The 16,010-nt window shown below is 42.4% G+C and overlaps 1 protein-coding gene across 4 annotated transcripts in view; it reads left to right on the top strand.

Moving 5' to 3' along the window:
- The window catches only part of plcg2 (phospholipase C, gamma 2), a 91,076-nt gene that overhangs the window by 38,596 nt on the left and 36,470 nt on the right, over positions 1–16,010 (top strand). For all 4 annotated transcript variants that reach the window (XM_079681175.1, XM_079681174.1, XM_079681176.1 and 1 more), the window contains 2 exons: positions 2,302–2,474; positions 2,689–2,791. In XM_079681175.1, coding sequence (XP_079537301.1) covers positions 2,302–2,474; positions 2,689–2,791 — 276 coding nt within the window. The remainder of the gene's footprint in view (positions 1–2,301; positions 2,475–2,688; positions 2,792–16,010) is intronic.

The raw sequence follows: 16,010 nt of genomic DNA, 5'->3' as shown, positions 1-16,010 counted from the left end.
GGGTACTTACAGATGTTTTACATCAACAAGTTGTGAAGATTTGATCCCCATATTGCAGTTCGAGTCGCTTTCACACGAAGTACTTTGCTGTACTAAGTGCCGGCACTTAGTGCCCCGGCACTTAGTACCCCCATTGCACTAATTACAGATCGCGTTCACACCGGAATAAGTTCCCTGAGGGAAGATTACGCAAATGAAGCCGCTGACGTCACTTCTTCACAGTGTATACTGCGATCCGAAGTCCCCGGCCGGAAGTCCCCGGAGTTGAGGAGTTGGAGTTGGGGACTGGCTTCAGTAGAAGCTGCTCGGACTCCCAGCAGCTTCTACTGAAGCCTTCCGAGTAAATCGCCAGAACCCCGACACCTCCTCATCTCCACTGCTCCCATGTTTTCTTTTGTGTTGCCATAAGTTATTCTCTCTCCGTTGGTGCGTGGGGCTAATGCCAATGCTAATAATGCTAATGCCAGCAAATACAATGGCGGCTTCACAAAACTTTTCAGAGTTTTACGGGGCGTGGTTTGCAATTCGCCCAAAATTGGTACTTTTTTCTCCCCAGGATAGTCCTACCTCTCTAGCAGGCACTAAACATGGGGGTAAAAGTTCCCGGCACTAAGTACTCTTTTTGGTGTGAACGCAACATAAGTGTACGGGGAACAAAATTAAAGTACGGGGAAAAGTACTCTGGTGTGAACTAGGGTTGCCAGAAAATGACCATGATCAAAATCGATTATTCGGCAGCCCTGGCGAATAATAATCGATTCATCATGTTGATGTTGGTCTATTTGTCGTTTATTTTTTGTTATTTTCTAAAGTGCCTGCCATTGCCTTTATTTGGAGATGCGCTATGCGCAGCAGTGCAGAGTCTTTCTCTGTAACCTCTTTGGCGTGCTTCGCACTCAAATGCGAACGCATTGTTGAGGTTGAGCTGTGATAGACCAACGTCTTTTCGTAGAGCTTGCATTTAACTTCCTTTGGACTTGTAATTTCGAAGTAGTTCCACGAGGAGGAACTATTTTTACCTGCCGCTTTGTTCATCTTTAGTCACACGTGTGAGGGAGAGGTGGGGGGGGCGGGGTCGGTGTGTAGCGTGCTGCAGCAGCGGTCTGCTCTGCACGCAGGCTTCCTCCAAGTTTACAGTAAAACAAACTGGTGGTGTGACCAATGGCCATTTACAATTATTAATACTATTACTATTATTAGCATTAGTCTATATTTTGGTTGAAACTAAGACAGAAAAAAAAAAACATAAATAATAATAAAAAAATATATAAATAAAATCGATTTTTAAAGATAATATTCGATTATGGAGACTGTAACGAATATTCGAATAATCGAATAATCACTGGCATCCCTAGTGTGAACGTGCCTATTGATATCATCACATTTGGGAGAAAGAGTCAGCCATTTTGAATTAGCACTTTGTACTTGGAGTGCTGCATGTGTTGCAATCACTAATGTGGCTTCCTTGTGGTTTAATATGAACAAATCAACTAAATCCAGTGGTGTAAAGTAACTAAGTACGTTTACCAAAGTACTGTACTAATGAACCATTTCAGAGACTTTTCAGGTAAATTGTGTACTTTTCCTCCACTACATGTATTTAATACCTTTTAGTTACTTTACAGATGTGGATGAATGATGCGAAATATAATCAAGTGAAGTTAAATCAGACTTTAGTTCCACCTGGAGTAAATCCACAAGCTACCCTGCAGTATACAAAGTCATTCAAACTAGCTGCACCTTTACCAGCTTTGAGAACACTTTCATGATCAATCATTATAAAACATATCATATCTATTATTCTGAAATGGACCAATCTGCACAATGACTACTTTTACTATCGCTACTTTCACTATATTTTGATGATAATACTTTTCTACTTTTACTTGAGAAACATTTTGAATGCAGGACTTTTACTGTAACAGAGTATTCCTACACTCTGGGACTATTACTTTTACTCAAGTGCAAGATTTGACTGACCACCTCTGACTAAATCCCATTTTAACAATGGGATTTGAATATGCATTATCTATTAAAATATGCACACCGAAAAATAGAAACATTTACTTTAATTAAATGTAATATGTCAACAGATTTCACATAACTGTATTAGGTTAGTTAAAAGTAATAATATTACATTTAACCTAATATTTTTTTATTTAAATGTAACATTATTTAAAGTAACCTAATGACCTAATGATACATTTAATTAAAGTCAACATCTCAGTTTTTCAGTGTGGGAGCGATGCATCTGCCCTCCCTCAATGAGCCCCCCCCCCCCACTCCCCCCCTTGTCTCCAGTGAGGAACGGTAAGAACGGGAAGTCCAACGTGCTGACGCTGCAGGACGTGGACCAGGACAGCTTGCAGTTCGACCTGTCAGCCAGCTCTCTGGAGGAGCTGTTCGAGTGGTACCAGGTGGCCTGGGACATCACCCAGAGAGAGATGAACAAGCAGTACAACAGGGAGCAGGAGGTGAGGATCTCAGAGTATATCAGAAAATATTAACATATAATAATATAATATAGCATCTCTCTACGTTGCTCAGCAGAGAGTGTGTAGCATTAGTTCATACGACATCTTCAGACAGCATATGATTGAAATATACTAGATACCGTGTAACCACAGACTGATGGTCTGTCAGCCCCACTGTGCCAACAGGAAATGTCATTGTTTTGTCCAATCTCAGATCAGACAGCAGGAGGAGGTAGAGAAGAAGGCGGAGGTCGCCATGGAGATGTCGGACATGGTGGTCTACTGTCAGCCACGCAGCAAGGAGAAGGACCGCTTTGGTAAACACATGGAGAAACACACACTGAACACACACAGAGAAACACACACTGAACACACACAGAGAAACACAGAGACAGAAACACACTGAACACACAAAGAGAAACACACAGACAGACACACACTGAACACACACAGAGAAACACACGGACAGACACACACTGAACACACACAGAGAAACACACTCTGAACACACAAAGAGAAAAACACAGACAGACACACACTGAACACACACAGAGAAACACACACTGAACACACACAGAGAAACACACTCTGAACACACACAGAGAAACACACACTGAACACACACAGAGAAACACACAGACAGACACACTCTGAACACACACAGAGAAACACACAGACAGACACATACTGAACACACACAGAGAAACACTCTGAACACACACAGAGAAACACTCACTGAACACACACAGAGAAACACACACTGAACACACACATGACGATGTGAGCTGGGCCCCAGCTGGATCACAGAAATATGCTCCAGAGCAAACCGTTTAAACCTAATGTGTTAAGCTCGTTTTAACATTACTTTAGATATTAATCATTGTAGCATTCTATGATTATGATTATTAATATATGTTTTTATCTGTTTTAGAGTGCAAAACTTGGTCATATCTTATCTTTTAAAACTTTATGCCACTTCCTAACTTAGTAGAAACAGTTTTCCTAGTTTAGACACACATGTACAAATACTGTGCATTAGAGTTAGTTACATTCCAATTTCCTGAGCCTCTAACAATTGAGCTAGATACTCCACGGGAAAAGGTGTTAATACATATGGTAACACTTAATATGAGAGTAAATATTTGTACATTTGAAATTATCTTACACATAGATTAGTTTGAGACAGGACACACATTATTATGGAATGGTGGGAAAGCCTATTAATGTGCTCACCATCTGTGTGGAGCATTTGTTTTAGGTCTTAAAAATAGATGTAGTAAAGACGCTCGCAGTTACAAGCATGGTTGTGTGTGAGAACTGTCGTATTGCGTACTCACGACTGGAGGGTAACATTCACAGGCTGGAGAAAGAAGAACGGGAAAAAGGAAAAATGATCGACAGCCATACACATCTCACAGATGCAGGCGTCTGTTGTCCTGTCACCGTCCTCCCGGCTGTCACAGGCCGCGGCCTCGGACTCTGCGGATACACTTTCATGGCTGTCAACAACCAATGCTGGTGCTGTTCCTGATCCAAAGACGAAGAGCCCGGTAGCTGTGGAGGATAGACTATCCAACGTGACCGAATCAGGTGTCGCTACTGCTGTTGGAGCCGTGGAACCGTGCGATGTCATTCCTCCGGCGGTGGCCCCTGCGCACCCATGTACTGACTGGGCTCGAACGGGAACGGGAGCCAGACCCAAGGCCCCAACTCTTACTTCCACACCAAATCGGTCCCACTGTGTGGTGCAGCCATCCTGGTCCGAGGTAGTTCGTGGCGGAAGGAACTGCTCTGCTGCAGCGACACCCTGGCCTCGTCTGGAGACATCGAACCGTTTTGCTGTTCTCCCTGATGAGGCTCCTGCTCATCCGTCGGATGCCGCTGTGGTCTTGCCACACCTGGAAGCATCTCCTTCTTGTGTTGCCGTCCCCCCTCCATCTCATCCTCCATCTCCGGCTCGGAGGATTCGCCAGCCGAGCACAGGAAAACAAAGCAGACCCCTTCCAGTCTACACTCCCACGGCCGCTCTTCTCCCCCTCAACCTTGATTATCGGCGATTCCATAGCCAGGAATGTGCGTTTTTTTTAATGCATCAACACACTGTTTCCCCGGTGCCATGACATCCGACATTCAGAAAAAGTTCCAGGATTTACTGCCCACACTCTCGTTATCCATCAACGGAGTGATAATCCACGTAGGCACAAACGATGCAGCTCGTCAACAGTGAGTTGACCAAATCTGATTTTAACCACCTTTTTGACTTCCTAAAGAACCGTGGAATGTCTGTTTTTATTTCGGGGCCGATACCCACTGTAGGCCGCGGCACCGCTCGTTTAAGCAGACTGCTTAGTCTTCACACCTGGCTGCATTCCACCTGCACAGCTCAGAACGTCGAATTTATTGACAATTTTAACCTTTTCTGGAATCGCCGGTCTCTTTTTAACAACGACGGCGTACATCGAAACAGAGCAGGTTCTCAGATGTTGTCCGCTAATATTCAACACACAGTGCTGTCCTATCCTCGTGCCTGACTATTAACATCAAACCCATCTTCTTCGGGACAGTCTGCTGACCTGGGGATTGGCGCCCCCTACTATCGTCCGCTGTCCCCTACAGCCACGCCAGCGCTAGTCACAACAACGGTCACTGACCCTGAACCATGCCCTGAACGCATTATCTCTATTTTTCCGCCACAGACCCTCCCAATCCTGCTCGCCAGCTCTACCCAGTGGCCAACGAGGCAAATACAAAGAAGAGGAATTCTTCACAAAAACCTCATAAAAGTGAACACCAAAAGTACATTAATGCAACAAAACAAGACAATTAATTGTGGACTGTTAAACATCAGAGCTTTGTCATCTAAGGCTGCATTAGTTAATGACTTAATAACAGACAATCCGATTGACTTATGTTGCCTCACTGAAACCTGGTTGCGACATGAAGAGTGTGACACTAAATGAAGCCACTCCACCCAGTCATATAAATACTCATGTTGCAAGAGTCACTGGTCAAGGAGGTGGAGTCGCAGCCATCTACGACTCAAGTCTTCTTATAAATACTAAATCAAAACTAAACTATAACTCTTTTGCACCCAACTTGGAAAACATTTCAGCCAATATTAATTGTCACAGTGTCCTTATTCTGAATTCATATCTGAATTTTCAGAATTGTTATCAATTTTAGTCCTTAAAACCGATAAAGTCATTATTGTGGGTGACTTTAATATTCACGTTGACGTTGACAATAATAGCCTCAATATTGTTTTTACCTCATTATTAGATAAATTGGTTTTATACAGAATGTACATGAACCAACCCACTGTTTTGCTATCCTGGCTCAAATGGTGGAATGAGCTCCCCATTGACATCAGGACAGCAGAAAGCTTGCACATCTTCCGGCGCAGACTGAAAACTCATCTCTTTCGACTCCACTTCGAGCGATAGAATTACTAACAAAGCACTTATATACTAACAAAGGACTGGCTTATCTAAAGCCAGTTGAGTAGCACTTGAAATGTTTTAGCTTTATGAAACCTGATGTACTTATATGATTCTGTTTTCTTCAAGTTTGTATCTTCCTGGTCGAATGTACTTATTGTAAGTCGCTTTGGATAAAAGCGTCAGCTAAATGCAATGTAATGTAATGTTTCAACCACACCCCGACCTTGTTCTAACATAGTATTCAAATTGTGCATCTATCAGTCAGTGCTCATAACCCTGTTTTATCTGATCACTACTTATTCACTTTTGGTGTTCTGTTATTAGATTATAAGCCACTGCATAAGAATGCCTACGAAAGAAATCTATCAGATTCTGTTGTAGCAACATTTGTGGAAACAATTCCATCAGTGCTTAGCTCATTAACATCTCACAGTCCAAGGGAGGACTCCTTTACTAACCTTACGCCCCCGCCAAATAGATCATATGATTGATAGTGTTACAGGGGCGCTAACAATAACACTGGACTCTATTGGCTCTTTTAAAATTAAGAAAATTAAACTAAGAAGACCATGGCATAACAATGAAACACGCATAATAAAGCAGAGGAAAAGGCAACTTGAAAGGAAATGGCGCTCCACCAAGCATGAAGAATTTCGGTTACTCTGGCTTGATAACCTTAACAAATATAAGAAGGCACTACCCTCCCCCACGACTACGCCTCGAAATCCGATCCATGTATATTACAAACAGGATTGGTGACAAAGCGCAGCCCTGGCGGAGGCCAACCCTCACCTGAAATGGGTCCGACTTACTGCCGAGGACCCGGACACAGCTCTCGCTTTGGGAGTACAGAGATTGGATGGCCCTGAGTAGAGACCCCCTCACCCCATACTCCCGCAGCACCTCCCACAGTGACTCCCTGGGAACCCGGTCATACGCCTTCTCCAAGTCTACAAAACACATGTAGACTGGATAAGCGTACTCCCAGGCCCCTTCCAGGATCCTTGCGAGAGTAAAAAGCTCACCCGTCGTTCCACGACCAGGACGGAATCCGCATTGTTCCTCCTCAATCTGAGGTTCGACAATCGGCCTGACCCTCCTTTCGAGTACCTTAGAGTAAACTTTCCCGGGGAGGCTGAGTAGTGTGATGCCTCTGTAATTGGCACACACCCTCTGATCCCCCTTTTTAAAAAGGGGAACCACCACCCCGGTCTGTCACTCCTTCGGTACTGTTTCCGACTTCCACGCAACGTTGATGAGACGTGTCAACCATGATAGTCCCTCAACACCCAGAGCCTTCAGCATTTCTGGGCGGATCTCATCCACCCCCGGGGCTTTGCCACTGTGAAGTTGTTTGACGACCTCAGTGACCTCCCCCCGGGAGATTGGTGTCGATCCCCCGTCATACTCCAGCTCTGCCTCTAACATAGAGGGCGGAGTTGTCGGGTTCAGGAGTTCCTCAAAGTGCTCCTTCCACCGCCCTAACACTCCATCAGTTGAGGTCAACAACGTTTCATCCTTACTGTACACAGCTTGGATGGTTCCCTGCTTCCCCCTCCTGAGGTGTCGGACAGTTTTCCAGAACAACTTTGGTGCCGCCCGAAAGTCTTTTTCCATGTCTTCTCCGAACTTCTCCCACACCCGCTGCTTTGCCTCGGCCACGTGTCTCCATCATTGCCCACATGTGCGTTGAAGTCTCCCAGCAAGATTAAAAAGTCCCCTTCAGGAGCCCCATACAGGACTCTTTCCAGGGTCTCCAAGAAGGCCGTATACTCTGAACTGCTGTTGGGTGCATAAGCACACACAACAGTCAGAGTTTTCCCCCCCATAACCCGCAGGCGTAGGGAGGCAACCCTCTCGTCCACTGGGGTAGACTCCAACAACGAAGCACCCAACCGGGGACTTGTGAGTATCCCCACACCCGCCCGGCGCCTCACACCTTGAGCAACTCCGGAGAAGAATAGAGTCCAACCCCTATCCAGAAGTAAGGTTCCGGAGCCGACGCTGTGCGTAGAGGTGAGCCCAACCAGATCCAACTGGTAACGCTCCACCTCCCGCACAAGCTCCGACTCCTTCCCCCCCAGAGAGGTGACGTTCCACGTCCCCAAAGCCAGCTTCTGTCGCCCGGGTCTGGTCCGTCGAGACCCTCTGCCTTCACTGCCACCCTTCTGGCAGCGCACCCGACCCCATCATTGTTTCCCGTAGGTGGTGGGCCCGCGGGACGGAGAAGCGGAGGTGTTGCCCACGTCGCCTTTTCGGGCTGTGCCCGGCCGGGCTCCGTGGCAAGCCCGGCCACCAGACGCTCGCCGACGAGTCCTCCTTCTGGGCCTGGCTCCAGAAGGGGACCCCGGGCTTCCTCCGGGCCGGGTATCCTCACTTCGTGTGTCGTCTTTCATGAGGTCTTGTGAACCAATCTTAGTCTGGCCCCTTGCCTGAGACCAATTTGCCATGGGAGACCCTACCAGGAACACAAGGTTTCAGACGACACAGCCCCCAGGTTCATCAGGGCACACAAACCTCTCTACCACGGTAAGGTGCTGGTTCTTCAGAGAGGCCAAAACCAACTCAATTCAATTATTTCATCCTCGAGCATCTACCTGTATCTTAGACCCTGTTCCATCTAAGCTGTTCAAGGAAATTGCACCCCTAATTCCTACACCTGTATTAAATATGATGAATATATCTTTACTCTCAGGCTATGTTCCACAGTCATTTAAAGTAGCTGTAATTAAACCTATTGTAAAAACAAACCTTGATCCTGAGGTTATGGCCAACTACAGGCCAATATCAAACATTCCCTTCCTCTCAAAAATCCTTGAGAAAGCAGTGGCCTCACAATTGTGTGCATTTTAAAAAACAAATTGTTTATTTGAGAAATTCCAGTCAGGTTTTAGAAAACATCATAGCACAGAGACAGCACTGTTTAAAGTCACAAATGACCTGCTTTCTGCATCTGATAATAGACTTGCCTCTATCCTGGTTCTGTTAGATCTGAGTGCTGCCTTTGACACTATTGACCATAACATACTACTCCAAAGATTAGAGCTTTTGATAGGTATAAGAGGAACTGCACTAAGCTGGTTCAAGTCATATCTATCAAAATGGTCTCAGTTTGTCAACGATGAGTCCTGAATACAAACTACAGTCAGTCATGGAGTACCGCAAGGGTCTGTATGGGATTAGTTCTGTATCATAAAGATAAAGCAACACTTTCTCAGAATAAAGCAAAAACTATGAGTTTAAAAGAAGAAAAAAACTGAGTCAAGCAAAATAAAATACATTTCAAAAATAAAACTATAAGTTGCAAACAAATCATTTGTGTAATCACGTAAACTATAAGTCTTTTTTCTTTGTTTTAACATAGGTTTTTGTTTGCAGTTCTTTTTTCTTCTTTCTCAATGATCAGACTTTGGCTCTCGCTGCAGCTTTCTCTTTTGCGCTCCCTCATTTTTTGTTTGAGATTCTGACATAAACGTCCAAGGTAGGCGGGACTTTCAGGGGTGCGTCCCCATTGGCTACTCAGTTTTTGAGTGACAGCCCACTACACCACAGATCATACAGTGCAACGCATGCAGCAAACTCCGGAGTCCACTCGTCCACGTTACTGTCAGTGTCTCCAGGGGAGTTTTCATTAACATATCGGACTTATCTTATGGATTGCTGTGCACAGAGCCGGCCCGACCCATTAAGCGACATAAGCGGCCGCTTAGGGCCCCGCAGCCACTAAGGGGCCCCCTAGCAAAAAATAAATAAAAATCTTTTTATTTTTTATTTAAAAAATAAATAAATCTCAGTACACCGTCGCCGTGATAAGTATGTTTAATTAATTGTGTTAATATGCCTAGATTGCCTACTCTCAAAGTAATGTATTATATTATTGAGTCAATAATATAATACATTAACCGTGCTTTACCTGAACCTCATCATGACACAAGAGAGGACGGCAGGATTGTAATTTCCCGTGTTCAGTGAATGCAACAGAGGCAAGACACCAGACCAACCAGAGAGTTGAATGGAAATAAAAATCTGTCTTATTGGCTGACAGGTACCTATCATGTGAGCTGTGACAATGTTTAAAATAAACTGTTAGTCGGACTCAGAGTTTTTGAAGATGGACATAAGAAAACATTTTCTTAAAAAATACGACAATTCTCAAATGGTGGCTCACACAACAACCCCAGAGCCACCACTTGAGCCAGGTAAACAAGGTATGTAAATGTCAGTAAACTTCCAAGTTATGCGAACATGTAAGCAAAGCATAAATTACAGCTACGTTGACGTTACTTTGAATCGCGGGGGTAAGCTAAACCGTTAGCAAGTAGCTATAGCTAGCCAGATATATTAAATAAACACTTTGTCATATAATCTAAGTGTAATGTTTTTTAGCGTTACCTGGTGATTTCAAAGAAAGCTCTCTGGGAAATGTTGACTTACTGTTCGACATGAAGCTAGAAGCTACCTTACAGTACACATTTGATCCGGAGTCCTGTCAGTTAAAGTGTTTCACAGTTAGCTTAGCTAAGCATCAACCTAGCACTGAAATATATGGATGTTATGTGACAGTATTTCTGAGAAAAAGTCAGCTGAAATGGTGGCATAGTTGCCACTGCTTTACATGTCAACAGTATGTTTGAATGTATTTGCAGCAGTAAATGTGGCTGTTTGGCCACTGACGTTGCCATAACAACACCTGCATTTAAATGTGCAACCTCTTTTTGTGACAGATTTTTGCAAGAAATTATAATTCTTCTGAATGATATTCCTATTGACAGCTAGTTTCTATGTGAACATTATATGATGGACAGCCAGAGAGACTAAATGAAAAAGAGTTATGAAATACTATATGACAAAACAAGAATACAGTTTAAGTGATTTGTAAGATATCCATAAAGAAAAATCTGTTTAAAGTTCTGTTTCATATGGGTGTTGAGATATGTATCCATAGATCTCTTAATGTTTCTCTCAAAGTGCACCAGATTGATGCTTTTAAATTCAATATTTAAAAAAAAATCTTCCCGGGGGAGCATGCCCCCGGACCCCCTTAGAGGAGGTGAGGACCCCCTTAGACGATGTTAGGTCCACGGTGTTTACATGCTTATTTATACAATATGTGTGCTTATGCTAACATCATAAGACAAAAGTTGGTTCCGTGTTGTGTGTTGTGAGAACGCGCTAGAGTGAGGGGGCCCCCAAGCCAAAGCTTGCTTAGGGCCCCCAAAAGTCTAGGGCCGGCCCTGGCTGTGCATTATACTTGTGTTGTGTAGTTTATACTTTATTCCAACTTTAAATATTTTAATACCTGAACACACTGCTGCTGTTAAATAATTTCCCAATTTGGGATTGATAAAGTGTCTGTCTATTTATTTATAGATTAAAAAAACACATCTATGTATTTTCAAGCTAAAGGTGATACACAATATAACCTGTATACTGTTGTTTTTTCAAAGACATGTTACATTTCAAAAGCATATATTGCTATGTTTAGGACAAACAATTAAAGACTGCTTTAATTTAACAAATTCTCCAATATGAAAGTGGCAGATTTGCTTTATTAAACAGACCAGACCTAGGCTGCATACCAACACAATTAGGAACATGCTCACATCTCACTGTTGGTCTGAAGAGCTGAAGCATTCATACACAATGGATCAAAACTGTGTTGTCTCATTCTATATCCTGTGAGAAAATGATATACATTTAGCATTAAAAACTCAACATACTATTCCTAGCCTGAGGAAGATCTGAATAATTTATAAACATAGACATATTTGAATGGAATCTCTAACATTTTCATGTAGAATAAAGACAAAAGAGTGATTATACAAATTACATTTATTGAAATTTGAACCAGAAGATGAAGTCTCAAAGAATATTTTAAATAAAAGTACATAAAACAAAAAGGTGGATAATAATAACATATATTATTAAATGTATATGTAAAGACATTTGGTCAAATGAAATGATACTGAGCCAGTGATAAGTAACAGCAACACCCAGCGTGGAGGAAGATGGTGCAGGTCTCTCTTCATGCCCCCCCTCTGTGCTGTCCCCTCAGAGAAAGTGGGAAACGGGATAAGACTCTGGACACCACGCTGTCTCAATGATCCACACTGTTAATATGAGAGGAACATAAATGTTTTAGGAAATGAAAAATATGAAGTTAACAAATAAAACACAGCTCAGGGGCAGTCATGGACGGTAGGTTTTCCTACAAAGTTAACTCAGCCTCCATTGATTTTCATATCAAATGAGTGTGTTAATAAAATAAGCTATCATGGCTTATACTTGCATATCTAAACGGAATCATGAAAGCCTGTTGGTAGAGTATGGGCATAGATATATCTCATAATTATTTGTGTGAAGATAAAAATAATTTGTGTGTAAATATGTGATTTCAGTGCATGACATTAAGGATTTTTGGAGATGGCCCTGTGGGCCATCTAAGCTAATTTACAGATGGCCCTGAGCCCAATAGAGATTGCCCTGAAAAATGCGTGCGGACGAAATGGCACGAAGGGTTTGGGGGGCCTCCCCCTAGAACATTTAGATTTTTGCAGGTCTTAGATGCTGTCTGGTGCATTCTCTAGACTGAATTATAAGATGAACCACCACAATATTATATTGTACAATTTAAATGTTATTCTTCATTTCACTTGTTTGTTTGTTCTTGTTTGTGTTTGCTCGCTTGCATGCCCTGCATAGCTATAAGAAATACTTAAGTTGTTGGTGAAGACACTTTCCATCTGATGAAGGCAAATGCCTTCCCAGATGTAAAAAAGTAGAAAACATAACATTCAGTTATAACTGCCAAAATAAACATTATGTACACTATTATGGCCCCTGTTAAAAATGTTTGTAATGTTATCTACTGTAAGTTGGTCGAACGAATGCCTCCTCATCCGGAAGCTGACCGAGCAGACTCCGAGCAGCAGTCGAGAGGAGCCGAGCGCATCCGCGAAGCACACAAAATGGCGACGTCAGAGTTCCCGTTAGCCGGCAAATCTAAATCTCTCCAGTCAAAATAATTTCCCTTTAGCGCAATACCGCTTCAGTTGCGCCACTTATGTGTCAGACAAGAAGAGTATGTGACAGACAAGAATAGTCAATTCTAATGTCTAACACTTAATGTGGAGAAAGAGATGTGCTGTATGGGTTGATTGTGCGTTGGTAATGCCTCGGGGTTCCGTTGGGCATGTAAACAAATGCATAATGCTGCGCTATACTTTGTGGCCTCACCCGGTTGCATCGCAACACTTATTGTTTAGGTGTCTTTTAATAAGCAGGTAGTCATATCATTAGCTAGAACTAGCTGGATCTGATCGATATGGACATAAACGCGAGTGAAGTCTAATCTGAAGGGAGAGAGAGATCAGCTGCTGCTGACGAGTCGACACGCAGCTCTGCATGATCACATGCAGCGGTGAGCGGAACAAAACGCACACTTCAGGTTAGAATATCACACGTAGCTATTTTAATTACCTCTCAAACTACCTAAACTAGTTATAGATATGTTTAGTTTTACTGTCGGTTCACTCATTACTGGATCCGCGAGCTGCATAATACTGGCATAATAGATTGCCCGATCGGGCAACCAGTAGGTGAGGCTTCATTGCCCGAGCTAAATACTAGATGGCCCCGGGCCATCGGGCAGCCCTTAATGTCGAGCCCTGGATTTGTAAATGTAAAACACCATCCACAAATGCTTTTAAAAGATTTGCAGACTCACAAATAAATGTTCAAGTGTAAAACGGATCTGCCTAAATATTTTCACAAATAAAAAAAAGATCTGTGAATATCTCTTTAACATTTACAACTTTCGATCAGGCATTTGTGAATCCATTTTGTATTTGTCGACCAAAAATGCGCTTGCGGATCTCAAATCTCTGCTCGTGGATCTCACATTTCTGCTTGTGGATCGTCTTTTTACACACACGGAATTTTGAGACATATTTTCCGCCGGTCTCGGCTAAAATCTACTCGTGTCACTCGGTTATTTTCGGAAACTACGTGATGGCCCGCTGATGACGACATTTCCGCATGATTTCAAAGTAAGAGCATTATGGTTTGTTTAATGCTCTGTTTTTGTATTATAATGAACAGCGGAACGTTAGATGCATTCTTTATCACCACCATCATCATCATGTTATAGTGATACAGTTAGTTTGTGTTTATTGTTCAATATAGCATATATCGAGCACTTTCGTTGATGTTGAAGTACAGGCTATAGGCCTACGCCACTTTCGGGTCCCGGGGGAGCAGCTGGCAGCGAAGCAGCCCAGATAAAACTCTTTCTTCATTGTTTGTTGTGTATTCAGTCAAGCGGGTCAAAGTTACATCTTATTAATCGGCCTAATTTTACCTTACCAGTGCAGTAATAAAGTAATCTGTAGAAAAGTACCGTATTTAGGTTAGCCTTCATAGTAAGGCTACATTAAATGTTATAATATTCATTGTGTCCTTTCTACTGTATATCCATATATTCCTGTCTATTGCTTTCATTTGTATTTAATGTTATTGTGTTTATACTTGTTTCCACACATTTCACAATTTGGGATGAATGAAGTATCTATCTATATATGATATCCATCTATCTATCTGTCCGTCAATCTATCTATCTATCTATCTATCTATCTACCTGTCTATCTGTCTGTCTGCCTACGTACCTACCTATCTGCCTGCCTGCCTACCTACCTACCTACCTAGCCTACTAGTTTTTTTGTTTGGAAAGGTTTTGTCATTGTATTGCTCTTTACCGGCACCTGCAGAGCACAGGACTTTACATTGTACTTACAATTTTACATTGTAACTTTGACCCGCTTGACTGAATACACAACAAACAATGAAGAAAGAGTTTTATCTGGGCTGCAAGCTGCTCCCCCCGGGATCCGAAAGTGGCGTATAGCCTGCACTTCAACATCAACGAAAGTGCTTGATATATTCTGTATTGAACCAAACTAACACAAACTAACTGTATCACTATAACATGATGATGATGATAATGATGATGATGATGATGATAAAAAAATGCATCTAACGTTCCGCTGTTCATTATAATAAAAAAACAGACGTGGTTTCCGAAAATAACCGAGTGACACGAGTAGATTTTAGCCGAGCGGAAAATATGTCTCAAAATTCCGTGTGTGTAAAAAGACGATCCACAAGCAGAAATGTGAGATCCACGAGCAGAGATTTGAGATCCGCAAGCGCATTTTTGTTCGACAAATACAAAATGGATTCATAAATGCCTGATCGAAAGTTGTAAATGTTAGAGATATTCACAGATCTTTTTTTTATTTGTGAAAATATTTTTGCGTATTTGCAGATCCGTTTTACACTTGCACATTTATTTGTGAGTTTGCAAATCTTTTAAATGCATTTGTGGATGGTGTTTTACATTTACAAATCACATATTTAGACACAAATTATTTTTATGTTCACACAAATAATTACGAGACATATCTATGCCCATAGTAGAGTCAGGCACAAGAGTCCGTTTGAGTGTGTGCGCTGGTGTCTGAACGGTCACTCACTGCTAGCTATTTAGCTAAGTGTGAAGCTACTTAGCTTGCATTGTTATGGATCTAAAGGTAGCAAAAGCTAACTTTCATAGCACAGCTTTACTTCTCACTAACCACAATAAAGAAACAGACCGTATAATACAGCACAAACAACACAAAGGATCAATACTTACACATATTTTCACTTGTTGTATTATAATAATCAGGGGTGAAAGTGGTTTGAATTTCTTGCAGGTACTATAATGCTACCCCGACCTTCATTGGTTCATATTGTTCTCCTCCCGCCCCCAGCTTCATGCATCCCTGAACACAAACTTCAAATTTGTAATGTCTTTATGGGGTAGAAATTAGAAACACTTGACAATATGTATAGTCAATTATTTATTTTCAATTGTGCATACAACTTGTGTCAAAACTTAACAGACCATTAGCAAGGCATGTTGAGGGAGGTAAACTACACACTTTTCCACATTTTCCACAGAGGGCTGAAGTAGCTCTCCTCTTCTGTGTACCGGCGAGCCATGCAGCTTGTTGAGTGGGCTGCTCTTCTTCCTTTGCCCAGCCAGGTCTTCACATAA

Source organism: Notothenia rossii, assembly GCF_949606895.1.
Source record: "Notothenia rossii genome assembly, chromosome: 5".
NCBI classification, from domain to species: Eukaryota; Metazoa; Chordata; class Actinopteri; order Perciformes; family Nototheniidae; genus Notothenia; species Notothenia rossii.
This window is presented reverse-complemented; position numbering and strand designations above follow the sequence as displayed.